We start from the raw sequence: 27680 nt of genomic DNA, 5'->3' as shown, positions 1-27680 counted from the left end.
TTGGCATCAGTAAATAGATGAATTCCAGTTTCACAGCTATTACAGGAACCTCATAAAGCAAGCTTCCACTTAAAAAAAAATGCATTACTGACAAAGAAAACAGGAAGGCACATGGTCTTTGTTACTTCTAACAGGAATTTTCATATTTAAAATGCATGCAGATGCATCAATTAAGTCCACAGCACCTTTATAAAAGGCATTGCAACACCACACAGTGTTAGGTTCAACAAATGCAGTTCACATTTTCCAGACCAGCAACAATTACAGGTGCTGCTGAGAGGCTGAAGACAGCTTTCAGTGGTTTACCGAAGAGTCACACGCAAGCAGTGCTGTATTTCCTTCCGAAAAAGCAGTTGCATTTCTGCCACCTCCTGGCAGCTCAATGCCTTGTCACAGGACTGATAGGTCAGTCTGTAGCAGAGGCTCTTCCGCGCAGTCTCCAAATGCTGGAAACTGTCAATTAACTGGATGGATACAACTGTTTCATGTGACACCTGCCTGGCAATGGTGTGAAAAGCAACTTCATCAAACTGTTCCCTATCAGGAACCCAAAAGCTGACATCATGCACATAGGAAGGCGGATAGAGAGAAAAACTCTTGAAAGGCCTTAACTCTCCTCCAGGAAACTGTCTGAGGAAGCGCTCATCTGATGTCCAGAGCATTCGCCAATCAGCTATTCCACAGATCAGCATGGCTAGGAGGTCAAGATTCACTGATGCAAACACAGCCACCAAATCACTGCTCTTTGGTCCATCACAAGCTGTGCTCACACTTCCCACACAATAGCCCTTCTCATAGGAGCCTAAAGCATCCATTTCCACACGAACCAGGTATTGAATTTTAGTAACCTGAGCTTCAAAAGCAGCAAAGTCTTTTAGCTCTGTTGTTTCAAAGCTTGTTGCTTCCTGCAGAGTGACGTTCAATTTACGATCAGAAACAGTCTGGTGAAGTGAATATATGCCACTCCTAATGGTATCCACCAACATGTGGATACAGCTGTTCTCCATACCCTTGTCAACTGCACATACAAACACTGCCTCATGAAAAACAGGCAGAGAATGAAGAGAGAGAAGACATTTCCTGAAAACAGGTCCAGAAAGAACATAAAGTGTTCCGGGCAGAAATGCTGCTCTTTCGATTAGCGTCTGAACATAAAGCAGCAGGGAAGGTCTAAGGAAATACTGTTCTGAAATTAGGTTGCCCTCTTGTACGTTCATCCAGCCATGCTCATCCGTGTCCTTGCAAAAATCAGTGTGGGAAAATAACACTGAATTTGCCGGTCCATTAACCATTTGTTCAGTGCTGGCACTCTGCTCTGGGTTGGGAATGATCCAAAAGACATTTGAACGACAAACACCATTGATGTGACCTTGGTGGAGCAGAGGAAGGGAGCAGTCAATGCTTTGTATTGGAAAGACTTGGCTGAGCTCTGCAGTGAGCTTCTCCTTGACTGTTCTTACTGGATGTTCCGAATTTAGTTCTAGGAAACCCCTGTGAAAAACAACACGGCAAATTACAGACACCACTTGACAGATTTGCTTGAAATGCCATCTGTAATCATAATTTGAAGGCAACAATTTACCCAAAATGATCTCAGATATTAAACTTGTTTTCAGTAGCCACCTGAACAAGGAAGGTCTTTTGTCAGAGATAATTGCTAATACATTTTCAAGACACTGGGGTTTGTGTTGCAGTCGAGGATTAACTGCACTTTCACTTGCGGAAATCAACTTAGCAGCAAGCATCATGAGGCTGCCACTAGGCACTGGCACTGCCAGGTTAAAGAAGCCAATCTGGTACAGTTAGCCCTGGGTATTCTCCAGACTCTGCAGTAGTTCACCTAGAAGTTTAGCACCTCTCACCCTAGCTAGCTTTCATTTTGCAGTATTACCAGACACCAAGTCAACTCCCAAACTCCTAGCAAGCGTCTGCATGACATATTAAAACATTCATCTTTACTCCTGCGTGCAAGCACTCACTACCTCAGTCTTCATCAGAAAGTGCTCTTTCTTCTGTAGACTTATTTGGAACAGGCCATGACCAAAAGACAACTCAAAGCAGACTTCCAGAAGAAATGTAAAAGCAAATTCTGTAAGGTGGAAAGGAGGAACTTCAAGCAACCCCATTTTATCTGAGACCCGGGCTGGCCATATATACTGTGAGTGTGTGTTACTGCCAAACACTTGCTAATTATAATACTTACCTGTTAATTTTATCCACAAGCACTTGTGGTACTTGAAAAGAAACTCTTCTGCTTCCCAGTTCCATCTGGCAGATCATAGGTTTAAGACGTGGAAATGGTGTGCTTTGTGTGAAAATGTGGTTTAAAGCACCCTCTACACCGAAAGATTTATCCTGACTCCTGGCAATATATAAAAGCATAGCAAAGTCATTGATACATTTGCATATTTAATGTGTCAGAAGTGTGCACAGTGATACAGATAACCTGAAAAGAACTACCAAGCATAACACTAATGTACCTATTGCTGAATGCCAGGTCTTGTTAGTAGGTGAGCAAAATGCTACACTGTTTTATTTTACTGTGTCAAAAGCCAGAAGAGGTTATCCAGAAAGGTTGTGGAGTCTCCATCCTTGCAGATGCTCAAAATCCAACGGGACATGGCTCTGAACAATCTGCTGTAACCAATACGGCTTTGAGCTGCAGGGTAGGATTAAATGATCTCCAGAGGTCACTGCCAACATCATTACAGCTATGATTCTAAGGTTGTCTGTTGTGCAGATACACATACCACAGTCCCCTTCCTGTCTTCCAGGTGAGATTAACTTTTGTTCTGAAATTGACCACCTAGATCCTTAAAATCCTAAAATAACCTTATTTCTGGAGGATACTCTCTCAAGAAGATTGAATTTTAACCTTAGCTATTCACCTTAGAGACAAAAGGGACTGGTGGCTATTTTAAGGAATAAAAAAGTGAGTACCCCTCTCTCCCCAAGAAACAATGGACTAAAAGAAGATATGATGGTGCCAGGCATTATGAAAGCATTAGTATCAATATTTGAGTTTTGTCACATGACAGTTACCTGTAGCCTGTACATTTATATCCACGAATATTCTCTGCATTGAAGGGATGAACATCACTCAAGATAAATCTGGCTCCTGCTGCCACAGACACTATTTGCCAGCTGTTGTGCCATGCTCTCCTTGGCTGATCAGCAGGTGTCCCTCCCTGCCCGTTGCAAAGTGCCACATGGACCTCACCTTTCTCTGCCAGCACATCTGCACAGCTAGAAGGAAAGCCAGGCAATAAGAGAAATTTGTGAGTGCACTCAGGATTTCTGTAGTGTTAGTGAAACATGTGCAATGTGGCTAGAAGGTCGTGTCATAGCAGTGAATTTGCAAAGAACTCCCTCTACTCACCTAGAGAAAAACCGGGCAAGCAGCTCTCTGTTCTTCTTCACTCCAGCTTTTTTCCCACAGTGAGGGAAGTTGAAATAAATACACGAAAACGCTCCATCTGCTGGTAAGAAGTAGTCCTTCAGCTTGGTGCAGTCCACAGAAAACAGAACTTCGGCTCCTCAAAGGCAAACAAAAAGAAGCACAAGGAATTTTAAGTTATGGAAAGTTTTTAAACAAAGGCAACCACTAAACTGCATTAAAAGAGGAAGACTAAATCGGGCTGTTAAGAGTATAGACCTGCAGCACAATTTCAACTCCTGGACATACATACTGCGAAGAGGAAAAGAAGAATAATTTTAGAGCTGCCCAGCCCACCGGCAGGTTCGGGGAGGCCCCGCGGCGCCGCCTCACCTCTCTCCCGCAGCCGCCGGATGTTTTCGGCCGCCAGCGCCCGCCCGGACACCTCCTCTTCGGCCTCGTAGCAGGTGGCCACGAGGCGGGCGGCGGCGGCTCCGCAGAGGGCGGCCGCGAAGGAGAAGTTGCCCTCGCCGAGGAGCAGGACGCGGCGCCCCGACCGCATCCCGGCGCGGAGCCGCCGCCGCCGCTTGCGGCACAAGATGGCGCCGCCCCGAGGAGCCGGAGGCGGGCGGCGGCGGCGGCCGTTGGCGGGCGGCGGCGGCCGTTAGACGCGCGCGCTGCCCCCGCGGAAGGGCCGAGCCTCTCTGCCGCGCTGCGGGGGGAAAGGCTCCCCGGGGGTCCCCTGTAAGAAGCAGCGCTTCTCCTGGCATCAGGGAGACAGTCGTCCCTTTCTGCCCCGCCGCATGGCGCACACGGGGCCGTGGCACCCGTGCCACGGCTCGCTGCTGCGCGCCACCGGCCACGGCGAGGTGTGGGCGGACTGGAGCCCCACCGCCAAGTTCTCCCAGTTCGGCTGGAGGTGCACCACCAACGAAAGCGATTATTCGCACAAAACCCACATAGGGAACTGGAACGAGGAGCAATGTGATATCCAGAATATCGTGCAGCCCAAGCCTCTGCCTTCCCAGGTGGGTGCTTCCTCTTTTCGCCTTATCATGGCCCTAGCGAGCCTCGGCTGAGATGCTCCTTGCTCGCTTCGTTTGTCGTGGGCACTGGGCTTTATCCCTCTATCCCTGTCGCATCTGCAACACAGATACTTGCAGCAGTAGCTTCCCTTTCTGCTGCCCTGCTCCCAGTCTTTGCTACAGGTCTTTAAAAGTGAGGAAAGGCAACAGTCTGCTCCTTTTCTCCAACCTCGGCTTAGTGCCTTGCAAGGGTCCCACTCCAGGAGCACAGACTTGAGAAACGGCTTTTCATTTCATCTCTCTGTTTTATTCCTTCTGAAGATAGCCCCAGTGCAACTGCCTTCTCTTTGCTGTTCAGCGGTTTGCCCTTTCATGGTGAGTCAGAGGAAGTCACCCAAACTTTGTCATCTTACCTTAGCCTGTCTTTAAAGAGGTAGCGTAATTGCAAACGCTTTGGTCTTGTAAGGTACAAAATGCTAAAGCTTACTTATATCTAGATAGCATTAGTATAATGCTAATGTTTATTTATGTTTAGCCATTCTAAATATGAGCTTTTCTTTTCAGTATGCTCACTGCTTTGAAACAACTTACTCTTCAGATTACAACAAGGGAAAGCATCAAAGAACAAGAAGTAGGTGCACAAAAACATAGTCTATTTGATCTGTAAGGCAGCTGAAGAGAAGCTCCTAAATGACAGCTGTGCTTAGAGATGAAAGAATTCAGTTTTCCCCTCTCTTGTTGAGTTGTGTTCCTGCACCACCATGGAACAGGTATTTCAAGTCATTTAGGGAGTGGCATTTGCATTTCAAGTGTTCTTGTCTAGCTAACATCATCACCTCTATCCCCAAGGAGCTGCCACTCAAAATTCCCATTTCTTGCTCCAGAATTTGAGCCTAAGAAAACACTGCTCTGCAGAAAAAGTTTCCCTCAGTTTCACTTTCTGGATATAATCTTACTACTTTGCACTTCCTCAAGGGTTTTTTTCTTTGTTTTGTTTTTCTTTTAGGATTTAAGCGAGAACCTCATTGGTTTCCAGGCCACCAGCCTGAGTTGGAACCCCCTCCTTTCAAACAAACTGAACAGTCCTGCTACATGATCGACTACAGGCCTCCACATGGAAACATTTCCTCTGCTGGTGTCCAAGGCTCAGAGGAAGAACAAGAGGGTGCAGGAAAAGCAATAGCAAATCTACAGACTGTGTCTCCAGAATGACAGGAGGCCTATCTGCTAGCAGTGCTACAAGGATGGCCTTCAAGAAGAAAAACCTTTCAAACATTAAAACCAAATGTAGCAGCATGTGAGAAACATTCTTCCTGCTTCTCAAACTGTACTGTTTGTCACTTGGGTGTTTTTCTATCACTTGTTTTGTGTACAGAGGTGACTACAAGGCATCTGAGTCATGCTGTGCCTTCTCAGTGAAGCTCAAATAAGACTCTGAGCTGGAAGAGCGTATAGAGCCAGCTAAAAGGAAATGCTAGAACTTGGCATTTAGGTGGAATTTGAGGCATTTGACTATGACCCCACATCACTGAGTGTTTGTTTTATTTCTCTCACAGCCACAGAATAAGGATCCCCTTTCACTTCATTTGAAATTTAAACTGATGCCTTCTACGAGGTCTTTTGTCTTAGCAGGTAAAAGGAACAGAAAAAAAATAGATTGATCTATAACTGAGTGGGACCATTAGGCGTTACCGGACATATTAGTGGCGTTCTGTCCTTTTTGGACAAGAATTATAGAAATTCAATTCCAGTGCTACTAATTTTCCTTTCTGTGGGTATCTCTTTGAAACCAGAGATGCTAAGCAGCTGGTAGCACCTGAGAAGAACTTTGTAGCATTTTGCATGGCTCAACAATGTTAACATAAATCCGATGAATATTTTAGACTTCAGATGCTATTTATTGTCTCAAGGGCACTAGCCACATAGTTTCAAAGTGATGTGATTTGCACCACCAGAGCAGGACATTTTCTCTGCTCTGGGTGTATCTGTTTACAGCAGCTATGCAACTGTCGTTTGCAGCCAGTCTGGATTGGTTGCAGCGCTTGGACACTTCCCCATGCCATGAGTCATTCTAGAGATTTAAGATACAATTGTCCCCCATTCATTTGCTATCTAATACCCATATTTAGAACCGGTTTCAACTGTCATGTAATTGTCTTACTTACTCATCTCTACTGGAGAGACTTTTCTGTTGCTTGTGAAACACATTTAGAAATCCTCCAGAAAAACTGAGGGAAAGTGCTCATGCAATTGCATGTTTGCAAAACATTAGAGTAATGAAATGAAACCAGCAAAGAGGTTCTAACCACCAGGACAAGCTCTCCTGGATGCACCAGTGCTCAGGCTATAAGCAAGAATGATGCCAAATATGTTTCCCTGCACAGGAAGCTTAAACAGCTTTCTTAAGACAACACTTCCCAAGTCCTGAGCATTCAAAAACAGAAAATACGAAGTGCTTATTCATGTTTTATTTGTTAGTAAATTTACTCAGCATAAATAAATAAGAAGGGCCATTCACTACAGCTGACATCTGACGGCAAGTGTTCTTGAAAAGCCCAAGGCTGACTTTAAATAGCAGCCTACTTTCTTTGGGATCCTGCAATGGCAGGCTTCTCCTCATGGGTGATAGGGATCGTGCGCTCGGGCAGGTCACTTAGTTTCCTCGGTGCACTCACTGTCAGGACACCATCCAAAGAGAGTGACGAGGTTATGGTCAGAGGATCGACGTCAGCTGGAATCCTGTATTTCCTGTTGAACTCCCTGGCAATAAAGCCGTGCTCATCCTTCAAAAGGAGAAGAAAAGGAACAGCTCTGATTAGAAGTGTTCACTTGGTTCCAACTAAACCATGGGCTCGTTCATGGGCATGCAGTCTGAATTCAGGAAGCTCGAGCCCTCAAAGGAAGATATTTTTGAAAGTTTTAAGTGTTTCTGTATGAGATGCCTTTATAAAGTGCGAGGACTGGCCGAAGGCAGACCATGCCCTGCCCTGGCTGCAGGTGCCTGTGGGCACAGTGTTTGCATGGGGAGGCTTTGTGCTGCAGCTCTCGTGTCAGCCAGACTGCCTTCGTCACACAGCAGTGTGCTGCTCTTCCTAAGATGCTGGAGCTATATCCAGTACCACCCACACCTGTTCCCAAGGGTCTCCAGAGTTCTTGTAAAACACAGCTTCTCAGTGAGCTAATCTCTGCTAAAATATTTGATTATTTTCTTAGCCAGAAAACTTTGCAGAAGCAATGTCAGAATTAGAGACTTCCCCCAGCTATGTCAGGCAATGCTGTGTTTCCTGACTGACAAACCTCTGCTCCCAGAAGCTCTTGGTGCTGACAGTTACACTGGCATAGCTGCTTTACCGGCAGGATGTGTTTCCTTCTGCTGAGGCAGGGAGGGGGAACTGGAAAACCCTGTCTTGTACAGTTTTGTACACAGCTTTTGACTTCTCTCTGCCTGACTGGCACACAGGTCTCTAGGGCCAGCAGGCAGTGGGATGACCGGCAGCAGAACACAACCCTTAAAGATTACAAACCGGTAAATAGGCCTTTTTCAGGAAGAGATAACCTCCTGCTAACAGAACAGGATAATGGACTATTCATTATACGGTTTAATTATTACAGTTCATTGTTAACTTATTGAATGCCTCCCTGCATTTCTGGCCTCTTCCCAGCAAGAGGAAAGCTCAGAAATACACATTTCAAAGTTGATTTTCCAGTTCAGTTCACAGTTCATGTAACACCAGCAGTAAATCTACCCTGCTGCTGCCCAGTCTGGGATCAGTGGAGGGGATTACACAGAGCATCTTCTATTAGGATCAGTTGATAAAAAACACTAGAAGTGTTTGCAGATAAGCTCAGGACAGGATGCTTTTGCCGTCTCCTTATTTAACCACAGATGAGGAAGTTCTGAACTGACTCTATCAGTCACATAGTAAAAGCAGAAGTACCTGGCGCTCCTCATGTTTCCCATGAATATCTATCATGTCCCCTAACACCTTGACTTTCAGCTCCTCAGGGGAGAAGTGCTTCACATCAATGTTTACAGAAAACTTGTCCTTCTCCAGCCGCATCTACAAAACAAGGAGATGATTTCAGAAAAGAGCAGGTGAGGGTTTCAGCCTTAAAAGGTGCTCAGAATATAACAGTTCCAGACTTAAGCTGGTACCTCCATATGCCCTCACCCAAAAAACTGGGAAGAAACAGCACCATCTGACCTCTCCCATCCAGTCTTGGGATTCTGACCTGGCTGGATTTGTCTCTTTCTCACCTGTTACACTAATGCCCATCACTGAAGTGCGATGCCTTTCTTCATTACATGGAATAAGTATTTTCCTGGGGATGGCAAAGAGACTCTTGTAGTCTGAATTTGTTAAAACTGACCCATTAGATGGCCTGCAGGTTTTGTATCTGGTTCTTTTTACAGAACGTCTGGAGGTTCCCAGTCCCTATAACTGGATTTTGCAAGGTCTTTAAAGAAGCCTAGGTGCAGCTGACTGCAGTTCATCTGTGCCACTTGCAGGCTTTCCCCTTTATTTTCACTCTTTAGTAACCAAAATAACATGTCATTGGCAAACACTGCCGCCTCACTGTCAGCACGATATCTGAGCAGCAGCATTTCTGATGAAACTCTGAGTCATCTGCTTCTAATCTTGCCTCCTTCCCTTTCGTTTTATACTTTATTACCTCTAGCAAATGCCGATTTTTTATGGTTCCTGAGGTTAAATTCAAATTTGCTGCCCATGACCTACCTCCCTGGCTTAGGCAAGCTCCTGGGACTTTACTGTGTGAGCTGGCTGTCTCTGCCTTCCTATTGCACTTGTGGGAGGGGGCACGTAAGCCTCCCAGAGCTCTGCTCTGGGACATGGAGGTAGCATCTGTGCCAGCTCTAGGCTTGCTGGTTTCTGCTTTCTTCTCCTTCTTCAGGTGTATCTGTGGAAGAGATTTCTCCACCGAGGCAGTGGGCTATCATTTTCTGTGGTGTATAACACAGCTGCTTCAGTGGACAGCCAGCTTGCTAAATCAAGGGAAACATTATGGAAAGATTAAGAAAATACTTTCCTCTTGCTCCTTTGGCTTAGAATAGCTCTACAAGTTACTTGTAAACAGAGAGCTGACTTGCAAAGCAGGCAAGGCCCTTTTAGCTGCGTGCCCCTTAGCTCAGTCCCTGCAGCTCTACTCTTTCAGCCAGAAGAGCTATTTGTGGGGCTGTAGTGCTTGTAAGATGATGCAAGACCAGTTGAATACTAGCATCTCACCATCCCCACGGCATCCAGGGCTGCTGGGGATGCACAGCAGCCCCTTGTCTCCCTGCCCCACTGCGATGGAGCAGCTGGGTTGTGTATTAATCCCCCAGCTCCATCACTGCTACTTTTCCTGTGCTGCTCCTGGCTGCGGGACTTGGTGTGAGCTGGAGGGCCCTGAGCAAGGGCAGCCATGGGCTTCCCGGGCTTTGCCAGCCGCAGCAGACACTTGTCAGTGAGGTGCTGGGGTCACGGTCAACAGCCAAGGCTGGCGTAGCCAGTGTACAGCAAACCAATGCGGGAACTGAGAGCTTTGAGCTACACACCTTGCTCAGAGGCAACATCATGTCTAGGGAAATAGTAGTTTGGCGACAGGATTTTCCTGGCTCTTCTCTGCAGAAGGTGTGCGGGCTCTGAGGTGAGCAGAGGAGGAGAGGCAGCTGGCAGGAGATATGCCCACCACGTCATACGCTGGGTCTCCTGCAGCAGGCCAGCAGCAGCAGCAGGGCTCAGCAACCCTCCTCTTAGGAAGAAGGCATGCAGGTTGTTTCCCCCTGCTATTGGCTGTGCTACAGCAAATACTGTCAAGGGCACTGTCTTCTGAGTTACAGACAGGCAGGATTTGCTCCTAAAATCCATCCATGATCTCTGGCCTGTGCTAACACCTAGAGGCTGTCTCCTCAGCTCAGCATAGATGTGCTTGGTGGTGATGTATCCCAGCTGCTGCTCCGGGATGCAGGACCGCTCCACCCTCTGAGGGAGAGCAATTCCTTGCTAGGTTTTCCTCTAGCCTCCCTGGAGCATTCTGGCCAGGATAAATGTCTTCTTCACCTCTGCGATCACTATGAACATGCAAGTAGGTCCAGAACGCGAAGCAGCTCTCACTGTTGGCAGAACAAGGGAGTGAGGGAGACGGACAGGGTGGAGGGCTATTTCATGATCACTCGGATCCTGTGCATTTCTCAAAGTGCTGCTCAGCTCAGCAGCAGCTCTTCAAAACGGGCCCCTTTTTATCCAGCTGCCCTGGCCTCCCACACTGCCTGATGCAAGGATCCCACCACTCCTGCGCTCTCTTTCCTTCTCAGCAGAGAGTGGGATCAGAGCAGGCGAGGAAATCAGGTTTTGTGCTTTCTCCCCTCAACTTCTACAGTCATTTGCAGCACAAAGTCAGCTCAGCTTGCCTCCATGCCCAAGGCTATGGCAGCACTTGCTCACAGTCCCAAGCAGGCAGAGGTTTGTGCCCACTGCAGAGGAGCAGACACACAAGCACAGCACTTTTTCCCCCAGGCTTTTCCTAAAAACCACCTGCAAGCAGCTTCCCAGCTCTCAGCTGTCGCAGGTCCCCAGCTTCGGAGACATCGGGATGTGCATGCAGCAGTAGCAAAGAGCAGTAAGAAGGGAAGGTTACCTCAGAGAGCCCCGTCTCTATCCAGCTGGGCATCCGAAAGATGGGAGATCGCATCAGGAAGGTGCTAAGGCCAGGGGAGGTAGGAAGCAGCTCCGACTCCTGCAGATGCTCCCCGAAAGTCTGGTCAAAGATGCGACTCGGCGCCAGCAAAGATAAGAGGGGCCGGCGGATCAGGGGGTTGTGAATGGTGATATCCATTGGAGCGGGTGGGGGGAGCCGGGCCGGCGACCGCGCTGCAGCGCTCGGTGGGGAGCGGGGGCAGCTTTATAGGCGTGCGGCTGGCCCGACCTCCCCCCGCCGAGCCCGCGCCAACGGTGATGTCAGGGATTTCATTGTCCCGCCGCCGCCGGGCCCTTCAGCCCGGCCCGGTGGCTCTCTGCGGGATTTGAGCATGCTGCTGAGGAGGAGGGGGAAGGCGAGAAGAAAAGGAGTCTGACGGGGCAGCAAGAAGCCAGGCTGCCCCACCACCCACCCCGCTCCGCCACGTGCTGTTTGTCCGCAGAGTTCCAAGCCGGCTTGGCTGATGCTCCCAGCTGCTTCGGATGCCAGCAGGATCAATGCTGCTCCTATCTTTGGCTCACACGGAAAATGACAAGGGGCCGTTGTTCCTGCTGCCAGCCTTGGGGCTCTGGCTGCCGGCATCGCCCACGGGGCTGGGAAGAGCTCTGCCTCTCCTTCAGGCGAGGAAGACAGGGCCGGTTTAATTGGGGAAACCGGGATAGAGCCCGTGAGGTGTGACTGCGTGGCTCTGCAGCCCAGCACTCGCAGACGACGTGAGCCCACGCGCCTCCGTGCAGGCCCGCTGATGTGCGTGCAAATGAAGGGAGCCTTCCTCCACAGCGCATCAAGCCCCTTTGCCCACTGCAGGCACGCTGCATGCTTGCCTGTCTCTGTCCGCCCGTGCCCCTGCAGTAAGCTCATTTCTTATATTTAGGGCTCCTCCTATGCCCTAACTCATACATCTGCTTTAATTCCTGCAGTGCTTGTGAACCCAGAACATGGGACAAGGTTCAGCCTAGGAGTTGTCCTTGCAGGACAAGAGCTGCCTCTGAGAGACTGCAACTTAAATACAGATTACTGGCTCAGCAGCACATCATCTTTGCTGCTAGCACCACTAGCCCCTTGCGCACGGGCCTGGCCCTCTTCCCCTCAGCTTTCTTGCTGGACTGGGGAGCAGCATTCGCTCTGTGCAACAGCCCAGGCTGTAAAGGCCTCCTCCAATTCCACATTTTATCAACAGCAGAGCACCTGCTCTTTCCTGCTGCAGAGACATGGACTCAGCGTAATCTCTGGTTTCAGGGTACAAGGAGCTTTGTGCTCAATACCCCAGCTCAGCTTTTTTCCACTAGGAAGAAGGACTAACGCTCCCAGTTCAGTAAAACTGGACCTATGCCAGCATCAGCTCCCCAGTTAAGTGATGGTCTCTACACTGGGCATTTCTCCAGGTCTTATCAGACAGTGCTGAAGTCCAGGACAGGGTAGATGGCATCTCTAAGAAGCATAGCCCAGGCTGTGGAGGTGCCTGTAGCAGGATCTGGAGCCTGTCTAGCCCGGTTTGACTACCTGCAAGACTTGAGCGCTCGCGGGAACAAAAGCTGCTGCCTCCACTCAGCTCCTGGGAAAACCAAGCGCCTTCGCATAAGGCATAGGAAGGGTAGGCAGCAGTGCCTAGGATCCAGCCAGCTCTCTCCCACTCCGTGACTCCCCCAGCTCACCCCCATGGCCACTCACCTCTGCACACCCTGCTCAAGGAGGGGATCCCTGGGGAGGTGCAGGACTTTCCCCAGGCGCTCCCGCCTGCCGCACTGCCTGGACTGCCTGCAGGAATGCAGCAAGGAGCTTCCCTCGTCACCCTGGCGAGGCGTCCCTAGGCCTGTGCACGCAGCTATTTTGGTCCATCTTTTTATCACACACTCCTCCCTGCGGAATTCACCCCGTTAAAGCCTTGCAATCTGCAGCCTTCACTCTCAGAGGCAGCGAGTGCTAGGAAAGTCCTCGTTCCAGACGCACCATGGCTGCACGGACCGTCCCCCACGCCTACCCCATGAGTTCGGAGTACGAGTTTGCCAGCCCCAGCAAGATCTACGACCAGAACTTCGGGGAAGGTAAGGTGGAAGCCGGGGTCCCTCTGACACCTCTCTGTCCTCTGACGCAGGAGAGCCAGCAGCATCCCTCCGGAAGGGTTCACCTCCAGAGCAGGCCAGCGAGGCTGGGAGGGAGCTGCTGACTGTAGGAACCCAGGTCAGGTCTGGGGCCGTAACCCGAGAGCACCTGGTTTGCTTCGCTCTATCCCTGCCTTGTTCCCCCACACACACCCTCACCTTTCTGGCGTTCACATGCGCATGGTGCAAACACAGAGCAAAACGCTCCTCTGCGACCCATCTGCACGTCCAGCTGCCGTCACCCGGCAGCCTGTGTGCCTCGTGCCCCACGCTAACCCCAGCAGAGTGGTCACAAGCCTGTACAGGGCCTGCCTCCACGCGCGCCTTCACTAAGGCGGGCCGGCTGCGAGGGGCTCCCCACCTGCCCACCTCCTCGCCGCAGCTGCTGTGAGCAGCCGCCGGGCAGAGCAGCAGCGGTGCCAGGGGCAGTGATGAAAATTAGGTCCTTTGGGAAAGTGCTAGTGCAGGGAGGAGTTTTGCAGCCGGGGGCAGTGGAGAAAAGCTGAGCTGGGGTGTTGAGCACAAAGCCCAGCAGCGGCTGGCAGTGGGGAAGGAATGTGGGCAGCAGCAGAACCATTCAGCTCCTGCACAGCAGCGTGAAAAAGCAAAAAGCCCCAAGAAAAGCCCCCCAGACAATGGCGCACAAAAGGGCTTTAGTTCCTCAGCCCAGTTTCTTCACTGTCAGCGTTTTCCGTGCCCAGCCCTGGGCTTGGCTCCGCAGAGCGCCCAGGGCACCTCCTAGTACCTCCTTGCCCACCCAGCAGACCCCCGAGGGCTGGCTGCCAGCCCTTGGCTGCCCGGGGGAGGCAGTGGCCAGCCAGCGGCTGGCTCCAGGTGTGTGTTTTGGAGACGCAAAGGCAGGAACGGCTGGACACTCGGTCTGTTGTGCAGCTGATGCAGCGGCAGAATCAAGGAATCTGTTTGCCACATCCCAGCCTCCTCCTGTCCCCATCAGCTCTGCTGCCAGCCATTCTCCCCCCTCTCCTTCCCCTGGAAACCCCGTGCTCCTCACTGGGTCTCATTTTCAGGTGTGTCCCCCTGTGAGATTTTAGCCCCTGCACTGTATCATGGCTACTACATCAGGCCGCGGATCAACAAGCAGCTGGATCGAGGCATCTCCGAGATCAGCCTCAATGACCACAAATTCCAGGTGTTCCTGGATGTCTGTCACTTCTTGCCGGATGAGCTCACTGTCCGCACTGTGGACAACCTGCTGGAGGTGATGGGGCAGCACCCACAGAAGTCTGACCGTCACGGTTTCATCTCCCGAGAGTTCACCAGGACCTACATCCTCCCACTGGATGTTGACCCCTTGCTGGTGAGAGCCACCTTGTCCCACGATGGCATCTTAAGCATTGTGGCTCCCCGAACGGGGAAGGAGGTGAAGGCCAGAGTCAATGAGGTGAAGATAACCCACCAGAAGCAGCTGGAAGAGAAGGAAGAACAGCCCAAAGAAGGGAAAGAGAAAGAAGAGTCCTAAAGGCCCTGGAGCTGGGCTGGAGCAGGGGGTGGGGGGAAGTCCTGGTGCCAGACCCCTATTTCTCACCATCAGTGCTTAGTGGGGATGTGAGACCGGAGAGGTGCACGTGCCAGACTCCTGCATCTGAAGGCTGCTGGTTGGAAAAAGGGGCTTGGAACTCAAAAAAGAGGGGGTCTGAAGTGTTAGTATGAGGAACTGTAATGTAAATTTTCTAAGTCAAGTGCCCACTGAGCACTGTGCAGGGTGCCATCCCAGATTGCAAGGGTCACTCTTAGCCTAGAAAGCCAGGCTGTGTTGCAGCAGACTTAAACAGCTGAGCTCCAGCCTGGAAGGAGCTGCTTTTCCAGGGTGCTGGGAAGAGGGAAGGGAGGATCGTGGCACCTCACTTCTGAGCCGGCAGCTGACCCCTGCAGAGAGTGCTGCAGATGGAAAGTGCCTGCTGATCTGTAAATGTGCCCACAGCTCTTGGGACAAAAGAGGAATAAATCTGACTCTGATCTCTTCCTTGCCTCAGATTCATATTGCTCCTAGCCACGCTACTCTGCAGTGGAGAGCATGGACGGCACCTTGGTGAGCAGAGTGGCGCTGAGCTTGGCAGTGGAAAGGGCATCAAGGGGAACTCAGCGGGCAGCCCAGGGGACCTGTGCCGCCCTCCCTCCTTGCTCCAGCACAGCCAGGGTCACTCACCTCTGCAGGGAGCCGCCGGCATGCAGGAACCTCCAGGAGGAAAGGCTTAGGGCAACGAGCTCTTGGAGGCTCACCGTGTGTGTCCAGGCACCTTGCTGGCATTCCGGCGCTCCCCGTGGAGCGGCTGCATGCGGCCTGCTTTGCAGGCACTGGGATGCTCAGGGCACACGAGGAATGTCTCCCTGATCTTGTGATACCAAGCCAGGGATCGCATGTGCGGCCGTTGGCTGCAGCTGCTGCCCCGGCTGGCCCGAGGGCTCAGCCGGTGCCTGTCTCAGTCCTCGTCAGTGCCAATTAAAGCAGCTAAAACGCTGTGTCACGAACCAAATATGGGGGTCCCTAGCATGCCTCAGTGCAGCCCTCCCGTGGGGAGAGAGCAGGCTCCCAGGCCCCAGCGGCTGGGGCTTGGGAGAGCATCGCCCTCACCCTGCTGGGAGAGGCTCTGCTGGCCCTGAGCGCTGCCCCGGGGAATAAATAGGGCCAGAAACACTGCACCCAGGAGCCTGCCCCACACAGCGTGCCTCCTGGGTTGCTCAAGCAACAGTATAAGGCTGCTCTTTCGCTCTCACCAGGCCAAGCAGGACCCAGACCAGAGCAAACCACTGTGCAGCTATTTTCTGCTCCTTGGGGTCCCTGCCAGCAGTGAGGATCGGAGTGAAATTAAGTGCAACCCTGAGGGCCTTGCCAGCCCCAGGAGAGAGGAGAGGGAGGGTGGCAAAGCCTCTGTCCCACTCTGGTTCGTGCCACTGAGGGTTGCCTTTCCCGAGAAAGTAGGACGCACTCACTGCTGCAGTGAGTATTTCAGAAGATACTGTCGAAATAAAAACCACCTGTACAACAGGCTTTGTCCAGGTCATTAATAATAATCTCAGAGATAATACTGGGCTATTGACTTTCAACAACCTGAAGAGGCTGCTCGTAAAAGCAGGCATTGCTCCTGCACGCACGCATATGTGCTAGAGGATGCACTGCCATCTGGACCTGCTCCGGCTGTGCAGCACAAGGGCTGTGGGTCGCCAAGACGCTGGGGGCTGCAAACGGCTGCGTGGCCTCGGCTAGGGCTGCAAACGGTGCCAATTCTAAGGCCAAAATGGCCAAATCAGTTCGGAGCTCTCTCTTCGGTTTTTGAAATGCCAGCTCACTCTGTGGTCCCATTCCTCCGTGTGTGAGGTACCTTGCTACTTCTGCAATGCAAATTAACAGTCATTACACAGGTCTGCTCTCCCTCTGGCTTTTTCAGCTCTGTTTTTGCTTTCTTATGAGTTCATTCTCTGTTGCTGAGCTCTTGCAGGCTTGTCCTGTGTCAGCTGCACAGCTTGTTACCTAGACAATGTCTCTGGGTACATTAAACCAGCTGCTCTGCACGGCAATGCAGCGAGGGGGGGCTGGCACTGGCTGGCGTGCAGCAGTGGGCTGTGCCGCTGGACCCTCGCAGGCTTTGCACAAAATAACGTGATCGCTTTGCAAAGCGGGAGCGCTGGAAGCCAGTCTTGCTTTTATCCCTGCAGACACAGACTGAAGAGGGAATGCAGAATGGCAGCCAAATGTTTTCCAGCTCTGCCAATGTTTTCCATGCCTTTCTGTTTCTCTGATGGAGCTCAAACCAGCAGCTCCAGCATTTGTGTCAGGGGCTGATGGGAACAGGCCCTCAGCCTTTTTTTTTTCTCTCTCCACAAAGCAGCAAAGCCCAAGTTATCCCTGAAATCAAAACAGAGACTGGCTCGCTAAACCAACAGTGTCTGTGGCCGACTCAGAGACACATAGTCTACGACTTCCCGAGGGGACACAGACTCCTAAGACCAATTGATTTTTGCAGGAGCTGGAGAACATGGACTTGTTGAGTCCAAGGCTCAATCCATCTGCTTGCACCAGCCAGACCCTAAATCCTCCAGGGCTCAGGGTGCCGGGTGTGCTGGCAAGCTCCCTGACACACACTAATGAGCCATGTCAGTGTGAGACCAGGCTCTGCAGCTCAAGGTGCAGCTGATTCAAGTCTTGGAGGGTATCTGTGTCCTGTGGTCTATCCAAGGACAGCCACAAGCCTCACTCTCCATTTAGGCAGATAATATCATGAGCCCAGCTGAGAGCAGGAGCTAAGCTGTCCCCTGAGTTAGCCCAGGAGCTGCAGCCTGGGATGGGCAGAGCTGGAGGAGCGGAGGGACCTGCGTGGGCTGTGCGTGCTATACGGCTCAAACCAGCTGGCCAGCAGGGTGAATTAAAACCTACCTGCTTGCCAGTACATCCCGCGAGGGCTGCACGGAGCGGGGGCAGACTGCTGGATCTCAGCGCTGGAGCACACGCTTTCTGCCGTGTTAACATGATATCTTTTAGGGTTGGGTGTCAGCTCTCTTACAGCTGCTGGAGCGCGGGGCCTGGCTGCGCAGTCCGGGAGCTGACAGCTGCTGCCCGAAGGGCTCTCGGCAAGAGGTACCAAAGGCAGGTGAGAGACAGATCAATGTCCCCATCTGACAGGCTAGGGGCTGAGCCTAGGGGCAGTAGTGTAGGTCCTTAACGGTGCTAGGTCCCTCGTGGGAGCCTCAAGAGCACACATCTGTACTTTCTGCTCTAGTTAAAGACCTGGACTTCAAAAACCCTGGATGCACAGTAACGCGCCTTCTGCGTGTGCAGCTGCAGCGGTGCTACAGCTCAGCCGGGAGCGGACCTGCGGGGCCACCCGGCTGCCACGCGGGGCCGGGGCACGGCCTCCCTCCCTGGGAGACTCGCTCCCGTGCTCAGGTGCTGCCAGCCCGGGCGACACACTTTTCTGACATCCCACCAGCGATGCAGCAACAACTGGAGCGTGAAGGGGACTGACAGCTCCTTCCCCCCCAGGGCCTCCCCTGGAGTTTCTGCTCACATTCAGGGACATTTGAAATCTCTCCTCCGTCCTCTTTCACATCGCTGCTGGCATCCGCGGGTGCCCGGCAGGAGCGGGGCACGGCGGAGGGAGAGTCGCCGTGCAGCCTGGGCTGCTGCGTTTCAGCGCGGGGGCCGAGGCCGGGGGGGGGGCTCGGTGCTCCCTCGCCCCGTCCTCGCCCTCGGCGGGCGGGGAGCAGGCCCTGGGGGCCGGGGAGCCCCCGGGCGAGCCCTCCGGTAGATGGCACGCTCGGGCCCAGCGGAGCGGCCGCTCGGTGCGGTGATGGGGAGAAATCCGACACTGCCAGACACTCCCTTAGAATAGCCAGGGGCCGAGCAGGGAACCAGGAAATACAAGCTCTCCCTGTCCAGAAAACACTGCCGCTTCATGGAGGAGGGAGCGACATGGGCAATCTGTGCAGCTGCGGGCGAGCGTGGTGAGTACGGCGTCGGCCGGCGACGAGCCGGCCGCGAGGGCTCACGCAGCCCAAGCGAAAGTTTGGGGGGACTTCGCAAGCTTCGCTTGCCGGCGCGGAGTTTCGCAGGGCTGCTGCCCGCTCCCGCTCCCGCTCCCGCTCCCGCTCCCGGGGCGGGCGGCTGCGCGCAGGTGCCGCGGCAGGCGGAGCGGCTCCGGCTGCCAAAGCCGGCACGGGAAAGGGGGCTTCGCCGCCCCCGTCTCCCAGCCCCGACGGGCTGCGGCACCGCCGGGACCGGCAGCTTCGTGCTCCCACAGCCGTGCCAGGAGCTGAGAACAGCACAGTTCCAGGAAGGATTTAGCTGAAACCTCTGTGTGCGCCCAGCGCTTTCCGGCCAGGTACGTACCCCAGGGTGTCCCTGGGGCGGGCTGGCACCGAGGGCTTCGGGTGAGCTTCCCCATCCTGCTTGCTGCATCCCCAGCCCCTCTCCCTGCCTATGTCTGCCTGAGTTTTATCTGTGCCTGGGAAACCGTGGCCACGTTTTTCAGATGCTGTTGGTTTTTTTTCCCCTAAGAGGGAGGGTGCCAGTTTAATCCCTCCAGGCTCACATGATGCCCTGGATCTCCAACTTGCAGAAAAAAGGGCACAGCAGAGTATTATACAATGCCAAGTGGAAATATTTGCTGCTCTGAGAGTGGTACCAACGGGTAGAGTCACAAATATCAGCTGGAGCACAGAGGACACTCTCTCCAGCACTACATTTGCTGAAGTATTAAAAAGCCATCACTGCTTTTTAATAATTAGGAGGGGTACAGCATCATCTAGTGGCTGGAACAGAGGAGGGGGTCAGGACGCCTGGGCCCTCCGGCCCAAGCCCCCCTTTGGAGGGCAGGGGAGTCTGGGATTCAGGAATGGGAACTCCTGAGGCGCAGACTGGTTGCCTTGAAGGGAGCTGCATGTCCCGGCCCTGCTCCTCAGGGCCATGCAGTGAGGAGAGCTGTGCTGCCGGCCCCGGGCACGACACAGCATGGCATGGCATGGCATGGCTGGCAAAGCCAGGGACTCCTGAGCACAAGCGACTCCATTTCAGTGCACGTTGCAGCGTCAGTGCCAGGCCCAGGCAGTGCCAGGCCATGCACAAACACCTCTGCCCATGGAAGGAAGCACCAACCAGGATTTGAAGGTGACTCGCTTGGGCAGGGCCAGGCAGCAGCACAGCTTTCCGCTCCCCTCCGGCAGCAGTGCTGCAGCAGGCTCTCTCCTGCCTGCTCCCCTGGGGCAGTGTCAAATGCTGCTCTCCCTAGGCTACAAGACGGGGGCTCTTGCATCCTGCTTGATTTTTTCCCAGAGGTTGCATGGGAAGTAAGAAGCCAGAGCAGTATTTCTGCTATGGGTGTCGCAACCCTCCCAGTGCTGCCCTGCAGCGGATTCCTCCCGCTGACGGCAAAGCTCTGGCCGAAGACGCAGAACAAGTGCCCCCAGCAGCCCAGCAGGACTCAAGTGCAAACACCCGCCTTAGAGGCTGTGCAGGGAGGGGAAAGCAGAGCTCTCTCCCCAGGAGCATCATTCCCACCTTGCATGGGAAAACACAAGGGCAAAGAAGGCCTGAGGCTCCCAGGCTGCCTGCGCGCTGCACAGCCGGCTGGAAAGGGCTCCTGATGAGGAGGGAGGAAGCCAACGGGAAGGTGCCGTTGGTAATGTGGGCTTGTGAGCATCTGCAAAGGACCATGACTAAGAGCAGACTATGGCATGTGGAAGCTCCACAGCAGAGGTTTGGATGATTCATAGCTTTGCCCTGGTGACAGAGAGGAAAAATGGTACTTAGTTTTAGTTCAGGTACTTAATTTTAGTCCAGGCATTGATACTACTTTATTTCTGGATATTTGCTGTCTTTGCAGCACTCCAGCTATGACAGCAAAGAACTGGGCTTTCTAAATAAAGCTAAGACTTGCAACAGGGTTGAGGGGAGGTAGGCACCCACTCCTCCTAGGTGGAGGAGCCTTGTCATCATCACCACCAACATGTGGGCCATAATGGACACACAGCAGATGGTGAGAGACTAAGGAGGTTCCTGAAAGCTTTAAAGGGAAGCAAATTTATTCACAGAGGGAAGTTACTGATGAGGGAACGTGTCCCCAGGTCTGGGCACGTCTGTGCATGGGGCCCTGCAGCAGGAAGGCTTTTTCCTTCCGGGAAGTGCTCCCGGCTGGATTATGCTGGGTGCATGGATAGCAATGGATGCTGAGATTTGGGACCTGCTGGAAAGCAGACTTGCATAGGGCAGAAATCAGGAAGCTGGTGAAAGGGAGGAAGCGCTCCAGAAGCAGGGATGCGTCTGCTGTCGCTCAGAACACAGCGTGCCTCTAGCAGGCTGCGAGCTGGTGCAACATGTTTGACCTGCTTTCGAGCAGAAGGAGGGAGAGGTTTGCCCTGCTCTTCTTTCCCTTGCCACATCTGTTCTAATTACCGCAGATCTGAGGCAGGGAGATGCTGTCTCCTGCCTGGCTGTGATTAGCCTGCAGACAGCCTCAGAATAGCTCCAGCCTACAGGCTGGCGGCTAACTCCCTCTCTACAAAGGAAGGCAACCAAAACAAGCGAAAGCAGCCTGGAAAGCTGATCCTGGAACCACCATCCCAGGAAAGAGGCCAGGGACTCTGCTCATCGTATTTAAAGCGAAGCTATTCTAATTACACTACAAAACCTCCCTGAATGCTGCAAAGAAGCAATGTGCTCTGGAGCCTCGCGGAGCAGGCAGAGGTGGGAGAGGAGCGCCCCAAGCCAGAGCCCTGCTGCCCTCCGCCGGCCCCGGCCCTGGGGCAGCCCCCAGCTGCTGTCCGATGAGCCGAGGGGTCTCCGCAAAGTGGTGCACGGTGGAGGCACAAGGAGCAGGCTTAGACCCTTTACTCGCACAGCCCTTGGGTGACGGACTAGTGCTGGGCCAGCCCATGATTCAGCCCAGAGGCAGCCAGCCTGGACTTCCCACTGCTGTGCTTCCCAGGCCTAGCAAGGCTGGTTAATCATTACTGGCTGCTTTGAAGGTCTCCAAGTTCTTTGCTCTCATTCGTGCTTTTTTTCTTTGTTTGTTTTGCTCTTCAAGCACCAAAGCCATTATCCCACACACTCAGCCCTGCTCTCCCACCACCCCACCAAAACTGCCTCTAAAAGCTGGCAGAGGCCAAGCTCTGCCGCAGGCACTGCGTCGTTCCCAGCGGAGGCAGGGTTGCCTGGCAAATGCAGATGCTGTGGGACATATCGTGCTCCTTGGGTACCATCTGGTGACTCTCCTGTCTCATTATAAAGTGCTAGCTGCCCCTGTTCAGCCACTGCCCATGCTGCAGCAGAGACTCAGCCCAGCGTGCGACCCTCCAAGCTGGCCAGTGGCCAACGCTGGACATCGTGCGTGCACAGGAGGAGCTGTACGAGGGCTGGCACCTGCTCTCCTCCAGCCCTCCAAGCATGCTGGAACGATAACATTTGCTTCAAGTATCTGGCCCAGAATGTGACACGTCTCTGCTCAGCCACCCTGTGCTCCCCCTGCCAGCACCAGCCTGTGGGGGCTCCACTCCCGTCTGTGTTTTCACAGCAGGAATGAATTTGGCTCCTGTTCGTAGCGTGGCTGAGACAGCTGTATTTGGCCTGTCTCTCTCTCGTTGCACAGGTACAGCTGAGGGTAGAGTTTGGCTTGGCTTATATGACGTGTGCAGCTTGTTTGGTTTGGTTGTGTTTGGCTTGGTTGTGTTCAGGTGGAAAATTGAGAAGAGGAAAAATGACCTGAAAAATTAAACTAGCACAAGCTCTGTGCGCAGCTGCTCCTTGGTCAAGAAGGCCAAGGGTATAGGACTGTCAGAGCATCTGGCCTTAAGAGAATTACTTTGTGCCAACAGACAGCACGCTCTGATTGTGGAAACGTGGCTGAAAAACTGCAGTGAAATCTGCTCTCATTCACTCTGTTGTGTGTGCCAGCCAGACGGGGCTGAAAGGCAGGGAGGCTTGGGGATGTCTGTGGGGTAGGGTAGAGGTACGACAGAAGCAAGAAAGACATCCCCAGATCTTTCCTTTGGACTCTTTTGCAGTCTTCCTGCAAAAGTGGCTCTGGTTGATGAGGTGCCCCACCTAGCAAGCGGGACGGGAGCCCACAGAGCTGCTGAGGCAGTGCTGCAAAGTGCCCTGAGGTCCCTGGCATTTCCAGACCCCCAAAAACAGAGCTAGTAGAGTGAATAGGCTCTGGTCAAGCTGCTCCCTGGTCCCCTGCTGCAGCGTTGTTGTGGTCTCATCCCAGCCAGGGAGCTGTCCACAGAGGGGACACCCTGGTGCGGGGTATTTGGGTGCACGTGTTACGCGATTGCAGAGTGGAGGCTGGGGCTGCTCAGGGCTAACATCTCTCTCTGATTTCAGGAAGTGCCCTTCACCTTTTAAAAGAAAGAAGGAAAAGCAAGGTAAGGATTTGCCAAGCTGCTTCAGGGAACAAGAGCAGGGAGAGTAGCTTAACCTCTGGTTAGCTGACATCAGTCAGTGGGGAGCGTGAGCTGGATCTCAGGCTGATGTCCCCTCCCAAACCTTTTTGTACCTAACTTTCCCGAAGAGAAGTTTGGCTGAGGAAGAGGCAAGGCTTCTTTAAAACTTAAAAGAACAGATGTGATGTGCCATGAGCCTGGCAAGGGGGAGGGAAAGGACTTCAGCATTTTCTTTAAAATGCCCAAGTCTCTCACCAAAAAGCATGTGAGTACGCTCAAGTGCCAGCAAGGCAGAAGCTGTGTCATACTCCGGCGAGAGCCACAAACACCCCTCTGACATCAGCTCCCCGGCCACTAAGTGCCTTCGCTAAGTGGCCCACTTGTGCCCTGTGGCCTTTGGACCAAGCTTGGCAAAACATGTTTGCTAGACAGCAAAGGAAATAACAAAGTTAAAACTGGATCTGACTTCTCCAAGGGCCTGACAAGGAAGCTGTCTGTGCTGTGTACATCCTCCTGGTTCTGCCAAGAACATTGCGGTCCACAGCATGTTGTCATCTTGGGAAACCTTATTTTTTTCCAAAGAAACAAGCCCAGGCTTTCTTCTCGGAGGCAAGCCGCAAAGACAGGATTAGGGTGAGGATGTCAGATGGGCCAGAAATTTGATATGTTTCCAGTGGGGAGAGCCCATGTGCCAGACACTGCATTTCTGCATTCAGAGATGGAACAATAAACAGTTGTGTTAACCAGATCCGCTGGTGTTTCTTTTTCAGGAACTAGAGTGAGACATGAGAGCCAACAGCACCAGCATGGCAAGAAGGTAAACAGCTTCCTAGAGATGTTTTGCTAACAGGGCATCTCAAGGACAGGGCTGACCATCACTTCCTAGGCTAGATAGGTTGGGAGGACACGGGGCAGCTTATTTTGAGACTGGATGTGTCATCCTGTGTAGGCTGGGATGTTGTGGGAACAACATGCATTGCTGCACTGTGTAGGCTGGGATGGTTGTGGGAAGAACGTGCATTGCTGCACGGTGATGTGGGCCCATCCTCTTCCCCTGGCTGGAGCAGTAAGGTGCTGCTAGCACAGTTAGCCTAAGCCATTGGGGAGCTGGATGCTGCTGGGGGTAGCATGCAAGGCATCTCTCCAGGAGTGGAGGAAGCCAGCTGCAGCCGCGGGAGCTGACCATCTAGAGCTCTTTCTCCCTAAAGGCTCCAATGTATGAAGATGTCCCGGAGTTTCCTGTCTATGCCACCGTGAATAAGCCCAAGAGTGTGAAGCAGGATGACAGCATTCATTATGCGGACATCCAGGTGTTCTCCAAGGCCCGGGAGCGCTCCGCAGAGGAGGTGAAGAACTTGCAAATGCAGAATGCCACAGAGTATGCCACCCTCAACTTCCCCAGGCCCAGGCTGAAATACGACAGCAAGAATGGGACCTTGGTTTAAGAGGCTTGATGGCCCCCTCCTCCTTCAGCAGCAAAAGAACTTCACAGATTTAGAGATGCTGTAGACCCAAGCCGGGCTCATGGACAGATAAGTCTCCCTGAGAAGGTGCAGAGAGGCTGTGTCTTCCGCCTGCATTTGGCTTTGGAGGACACAGACATATTTATCCTCACATGAGGAATACTTCCATCTGGTTCTGATGGCAAAAGACACCTCTCCTCTTCAGAAAACCCGGCTCACTTCTGAAGTTCACAACCCATCTGCTCTGGGCTCTGTGAGAGGGCAGAACTGCTCTGTGGTTGATGAAGGCTGAAGCTGCTGCCCAGAGCTGCAGGGAGAAGGTTTCTGTTGCAGCTGAGGTATTCCTGAGTGCTGCTCTGCAGGCAGACGTGGGAACACAGCAAACAGGATTAGATCCTGCGATAAGAGATTTTATGTCAATGCTAAGAAAATTCTGCAACATGCTATAGAAAATGACATGTGGATGACACTGCGAGGAAATGGCATGAAACCTCTAACGGTGTTTGCCACAATGTCTTCCTCCAACACCAGCCACTGTGTACTGCAGGTCTCAAGCACTAGCTGCACTCTCTTTGCTGAAAAAATAGTGTTTTGTGACCATGCACAGCACTCTAGGACCAAGACCAGAAATGCAGACCTGGCTGAGGGGTACAGAACAATTGCTTTTGCTGAAGGGCTGCACATCCTGCATCTTTCCCCTAGCATGTGTGGTGGTGAGGAGCGGGCTCTTGGCTCTGTTTTGAAATGAAACAAGGAAAAAAATCACAATTTACCTTTGAGGCAGACATTTAAAAGCCATTGCCAACATTTAGAGGTAGTTATCCAGTCCTTAGAGTACAATAACTGTTTGCATGTCTGTGGCACTGGCAGTGAATCCTGGCCAACTCTAGTGAGGGCTTTGGAGTTTTTCTCCAACATTTTCTTCTTATTTTGTATTAGCAGCCCTAGTTATAAAGCCCTGGAACATAAGCTCATGCCATGTGTTTTTTCCTGCTAACCTCCCAGATATACATTTGGGAATCTCTTTATGGTTTTAAAATAGTGTTAGTAATGCAGCAGAGCGACCTTCCGAAAGGCTTCTGCCGCTGGACAGAATTTGCTACGCTGGCGGCTGAACAGGGCTCCCCAGCAGTATCTTCAGACACAAATTATCAATACTTGGCACATTCTCCTCCTAACTGATGGTCTGAATAGCTAAATGCATAATGTGGAATGACCTGTTTATTACCAGTGTTTAAAAATGGGAATCCTGATATATTTTATAAACATACATTATTCGTCATATTATGAGTGAGCTGAATGTAAACACCGTGAAGCAATTCCTGCTCGTTACGAGCAGCGAAGCTGGCCCAGGCACTGTTTGCGGGCATGGAAGTGTTCAGAGGACCAAGCCCAGCATTTTTCTACCTAAACTTCTCTTTTCACTCATGCTATCCGGCAGACCTCAGTGGGGCTATCGTAAGGCCGCAGTTAAGGTTTGCAGGCTAAAGCCCGTTACCTATAAGAGACACAGTATTATGTTCTTGGAAGGGCTGGTTCTCCCGAGTGCCAAGGATTTCTCTTCCCGCTCCTCCAAATTCCTGCCCATGCTCCGTGCCCAGTGTGACGCCCTGCGCCTCGGACCAAGCAGGACTGGACGGGCACAGGCTTTAGCTGCAGGTGTTTTTGGGGGGAGGCAGGTGAGAGCTCCGTCCTGCAGCCGGCGGCGGAGCCGGGCGCCCAGCCCCACGTCTGGCTCGTGCCCGGCCGGCCGTCAGGCACCTTCTCCCGCTGACTCGCCTGTGAGGTCCGGTCCCCAGCGTGGAAAGAAAAACAGATTTATAACACGTTATTAAACATGGATTATAATGCTTTTTTTATGTGCGTTATTAAACATGGATTATAATTTAGCAGGCAGGACGTGTTCTAGAAGGTACAGAATCCAGCCGGTCACTTTTAAGGACAATTTAAGCGAAACAGCCCGTGACCGCAGTGGCACGGCGACGGCTCTTCGGCGCCGCCGAAGCTCCGGGGTGGGGGACAGGAGCTGCGCAGACACCGCCGTCCGGCTCCGGCGCCGGAGCGGCCTAGACCTGCGCGTCCGTACGGCTGCGCCAGCTCGGCGGCGAGCGCAGACGCGAAGGGGGCTGCGCTCGGAGGAGCTTGCTTGCTGGGCACGGCGCTTGGCTTCACCGAGCCGCGCGTTAACCGCCTCCTTTGGCTCCTTTCTGCTCTGAACTGGTGCTCCGGGGAGCTCCCCCAAGCCCCGGCGGGTGTTTTATCCCAAATTCCCCACGGAGCGACGCGGGCAGCTGCAGAAATTCCGTAATTTTCCCTGCTTGGCAGGACGTGAGCGGATAAAACGTGAGAGCGGCGCACTTTGGAGGAACGGGCTTCTCTAAAGCACCTGCTTCTGCACCGAGTATTAACAAACCGTGCGAACGTGTCCGCTGCGTTCCCCGGGACTGTTACGTTTAGGGGTTAAACGAGGGTTAACCTATCAAATGTTCCTCGAACATCAAAGATTTTAGTTCTAACTAATAAATTTGCACTCTTTGGCGCGGTCCTGTCACCCGGGCGGCTCAGGCCGCGTGCGCTCCCCTGGGCCACCGCTCCACTGGCTTTTACAAATCCATATGCAAAAAAAAAAAAAGTGTATGAAGGAAATGTCTCCCAGGCTGCTGTGGGAAAAATGTGAAGCCAAGACTCACTTGCAGTAAAATACGTTTTTATTCGAGCATCAACTGTGCTTGGAAACAACCCGGGGGAATCAAACGGTTTATACCGAGGTGGGATGCAGGTTGGAGCCACCCGCGCTGCGCTGTTTTGGGTCCGAATAACCGGGAACAGGGAAGAGCAGCGGCTGGACGCTGCTGGCTGCTTAAAAACACATAAAAAACCAGGTTTTTAATAGCGGGGGGGGGGGGGGGAGCGGAGGGGGGAGCGGGGGGGGAGGCGGGCGCGGCCTGCGGGGCCGGGCCGCAGCGGGGCCGCCCCCGTCGCCATGGCAACGGCAACGCGCCGGGCCCGGCCCGGGCCTGCGGCCTCCCCCCCGCGCCCGCGCCCGCCGCAGGTAGGGACCGGCCCGCGCCGCCCCGCCGCGGGAGCCCGCGCCCTGCCCCGCGCCGCCCCGCCGCGGGCT

At 52.9% G+C, this 27680-nt stretch overlaps 5 protein-coding genes across 8 annotated transcripts; 3 read left to right on the top strand and 2 right to left on the bottom strand.

The window, feature by feature from the left end:
* Positions 1 to 99: 99 nt before the first annotated feature.
* On the bottom strand, positions 100 to 3971 carry FDXACB1 (ferredoxin-fold anticodon binding domain containing 1). Its single transcript, XM_062594613.1, has 5 exons — positions 3770 to 3971; positions 3380 to 3536; positions 3043 to 3246; positions 2204 to 2362; positions 100 to 1491 (listed from the first exon to the last, which is right to left on the bottom strand). The coding sequence occupies exons 1-5, from the start codon at positions 3936 to 3938 to the stop codon at positions 303 to 305; spliced, it is 1878 nt and encodes a 625-aa protein (XP_062450597.1). The 5' UTR covers positions 3939 to 3971; the 3' UTR covers positions 100 to 302.
* On the top strand, positions 3505 to 7296 carry CFAP68 (cilia and flagella associated protein 68). The gene is made up of 4 exons (XM_062594614.1): positions 3505 to 4404; positions 4723 to 4776; positions 4966 to 5032; positions 5408 to 7296. Exons 1-4 carry the CDS (start codon positions 4180 to 4182, stop codon positions 5611 to 5613), a joined length of 552 nt encoding a protein of 183 aa, XP_062450598.1. The 5' UTR covers positions 3505 to 4179; the 3' UTR covers positions 5614 to 7296.
* CRYAB (crystallin alpha B) lies at positions 6855 to 12902 on the bottom strand. Of its 3 annotated transcripts, XM_062594617.1 has the most exons (4): positions 12772 to 12902; positions 11041 to 11160; positions 8340 to 8462; positions 6855 to 7184 (listed from the first exon to the last, which is right to left on the bottom strand). In XM_062594617.1, exons 2-4 carry the CDS (start codon positions 11092 to 11094, stop codon positions 6981 to 6983), a joined length of 381 nt encoding a protein of 126 aa, XP_062450601.1. In that variant the 5' UTR covers positions 11095 to 11160; positions 12772 to 12902; the 3' UTR covers positions 6855 to 6980. The 3 variants fall into 3 exon arrangements, with proteins under 3 accessions (XP_062450601.1, XP_062450602.1, XP_062450599.1); XM_062594618.1 differs by lacking the exon at positions 11041 to 11160 and having other exon boundaries at positions 12772 to 12900; XM_062594615.1 differs by lacking the exon at positions 12772 to 12902 and having other exon boundaries at positions 11041 to 11426.
* An 89-nt stretch (positions 12903 to 12991) lies between these two features.
* Positions 12992 to 15185, top strand: HSPB2 (heat shock protein family B (small) member 2). 2 transcript variants are annotated; one of them, XM_062594554.1, is made up of 3 exons: positions 12995 to 13095; positions 13196 to 13281; positions 14231 to 15185. In XM_062594554.1, the coding sequence occupies exons 1-3, from the start codon at positions 13052 to 13054 to the stop codon at positions 14680 to 14682; spliced, it is 582 nt and encodes a 193-aa protein (XP_062450538.1). In that variant the 5' UTR covers positions 12995 to 13051; the 3' UTR covers positions 14683 to 15185. The 2 variants fall into 2 exon arrangements, with proteins under 2 accessions (XP_062450539.1, XP_062450538.1); XM_062594555.1 differs by lacking the exon at positions 13196 to 13281 and having other exon boundaries at positions 12992 to 13145.
* Positions 15186 to 18423: 3238 nt separating this feature from the next.
* C24H11orf52 (chromosome 24 C11orf52 homolog) lies at positions 18424 to 26412 on the top strand. Its single transcript, XM_062594534.1, has 4 exons — positions 18424 to 18662; positions 23038 to 23078; positions 23867 to 23913; positions 24305 to 26412. The coding sequence occupies exons 1-4, from the start codon at positions 18631 to 18633 to the stop codon at positions 24539 to 24541; spliced, it is 357 nt and encodes a 118-aa protein (XP_062450518.1). The 5' UTR covers positions 18424 to 18630; the 3' UTR covers positions 24542 to 26412.
* The last annotated feature ends 1268 nt before the right edge of the window (positions 26413 to 27680 follow it).

This window comes from Rhea pennata, chromosome 24 (assembly GCF_028389875.1).
Source record: "Rhea pennata isolate bPtePen1 chromosome 24, bPtePen1.pri, whole genome shotgun sequence".
NCBI classification, from domain to species: Eukaryota; Metazoa; Chordata; class Aves; order Rheiformes; family Rheidae; genus Rhea; species Rhea pennata.
This window is presented reverse-complemented; position numbering and strand designations above follow the sequence as displayed.

Excerpts from the sequence above, each read along its gene's own strand:
- FDXACB1 (XM_062594613.1), bottom strand. The coding sequence starts at position 3,938 with ATGCGGTCGGGGCGCCGCGTCCTGCTCCTCGGCGAGGGCAACTTCTCC. Across the intron at positions 2,363-3,042 it reads TATAAATGTACAGGCTACAG|GAGTCAGGATAAATCTTTCG; the intron begins GTAACTGTCATG and ends ATATATTGCCAG. Across the intron at positions 1,492-2,203 it reads CTTGTGGATAAAATTAACAG|GGGTTTCCTAGAACTAAATT; the intron begins GTAAGTATTATA and ends TGTTTTTCACAG.
- CFAP68 (XM_062594614.1), top strand. The coding sequence starts at position 4,180 with ATGGCGCACACGGGGCCGTGGCACCCGTGCCACGGCTCGCTGCTGCGC. Across the intron at positions 4,405-4,722 it reads CCAAGCCTCTGCCTTCCCAG|ATAGCCCCAGTGCAACTGCC; the intron begins GTGGGTGCTTCC and ends TTCCTTCTGAAG. Across the intron at positions 4,777-4,965 it reads CAGCGGTTTGCCCTTTCATG|TATGCTCACTGCTTTGAAAC; the intron begins GTGAGTCAGAGG and ends TTTTCTTTTCAG.
- CRYAB (XM_062594615.1), bottom strand. The coding sequence starts at position 11,238 with ATGGATATCACCATTCACAACCCCCTGATCCGCCGGCCCCTCTTATCT. Across the intron at positions 8,463-11,040 it reads TAGAGACGGGGCTCTCTGAG|ATGCGGCTGGAGAAGGACAA; the intron begins GTAACCTTCCCT and ends CTTGTTTTGTAG. Across the intron at positions 7,185-8,339 it reads GGAAACATGAGGAGCGCCAG|GATGAGCACGGCTTTATTGC; the intron begins GTACTTCTGCTT and ends CTCCTTTTGAAG.
- HSPB2 (XM_062594554.1), top strand. The coding sequence starts at position 13,052 with ATGGCTGCACGGACCGTCCCCCACGCCTACCCCATGAGTTCGGA. Across the intron at positions 13,096-13,195 it reads GCCTACCCCATGAGTTCGGA|GAGAGCCAGCAGCATCCCTC; the intron begins GTACGAGTTTGC and ends CCTCTGACGCAG. Across the intron at positions 13,282-14,230 it reads TGCTGACTGTAGGAACCCAG|GTGTGTCCCCCTGTGAGATT; the intron begins GTCAGGTCTGGG and ends TCTCATTTTCAG.
- C24H11orf52 (XM_062594534.1), top strand. The coding sequence starts at position 18,631 with ATGGGCAATCTGTGCAGCTGCGGGCGAGCGTG. Across the intron at positions 23,079-23,866 it reads AAGAAAGAAGGAAAAGCAAG|GAACTAGAGTGAGACATGAG; the intron begins GTAAGGATTTGC and ends TTTCTTTTTCAG. Across the intron at positions 23,914-24,304 it reads AGCACCAGCATGGCAAGAAG|GCTCCAATGTATGAAGATGT; the intron begins GTAAACAGCTTC and ends TTCTCCCTAAAG.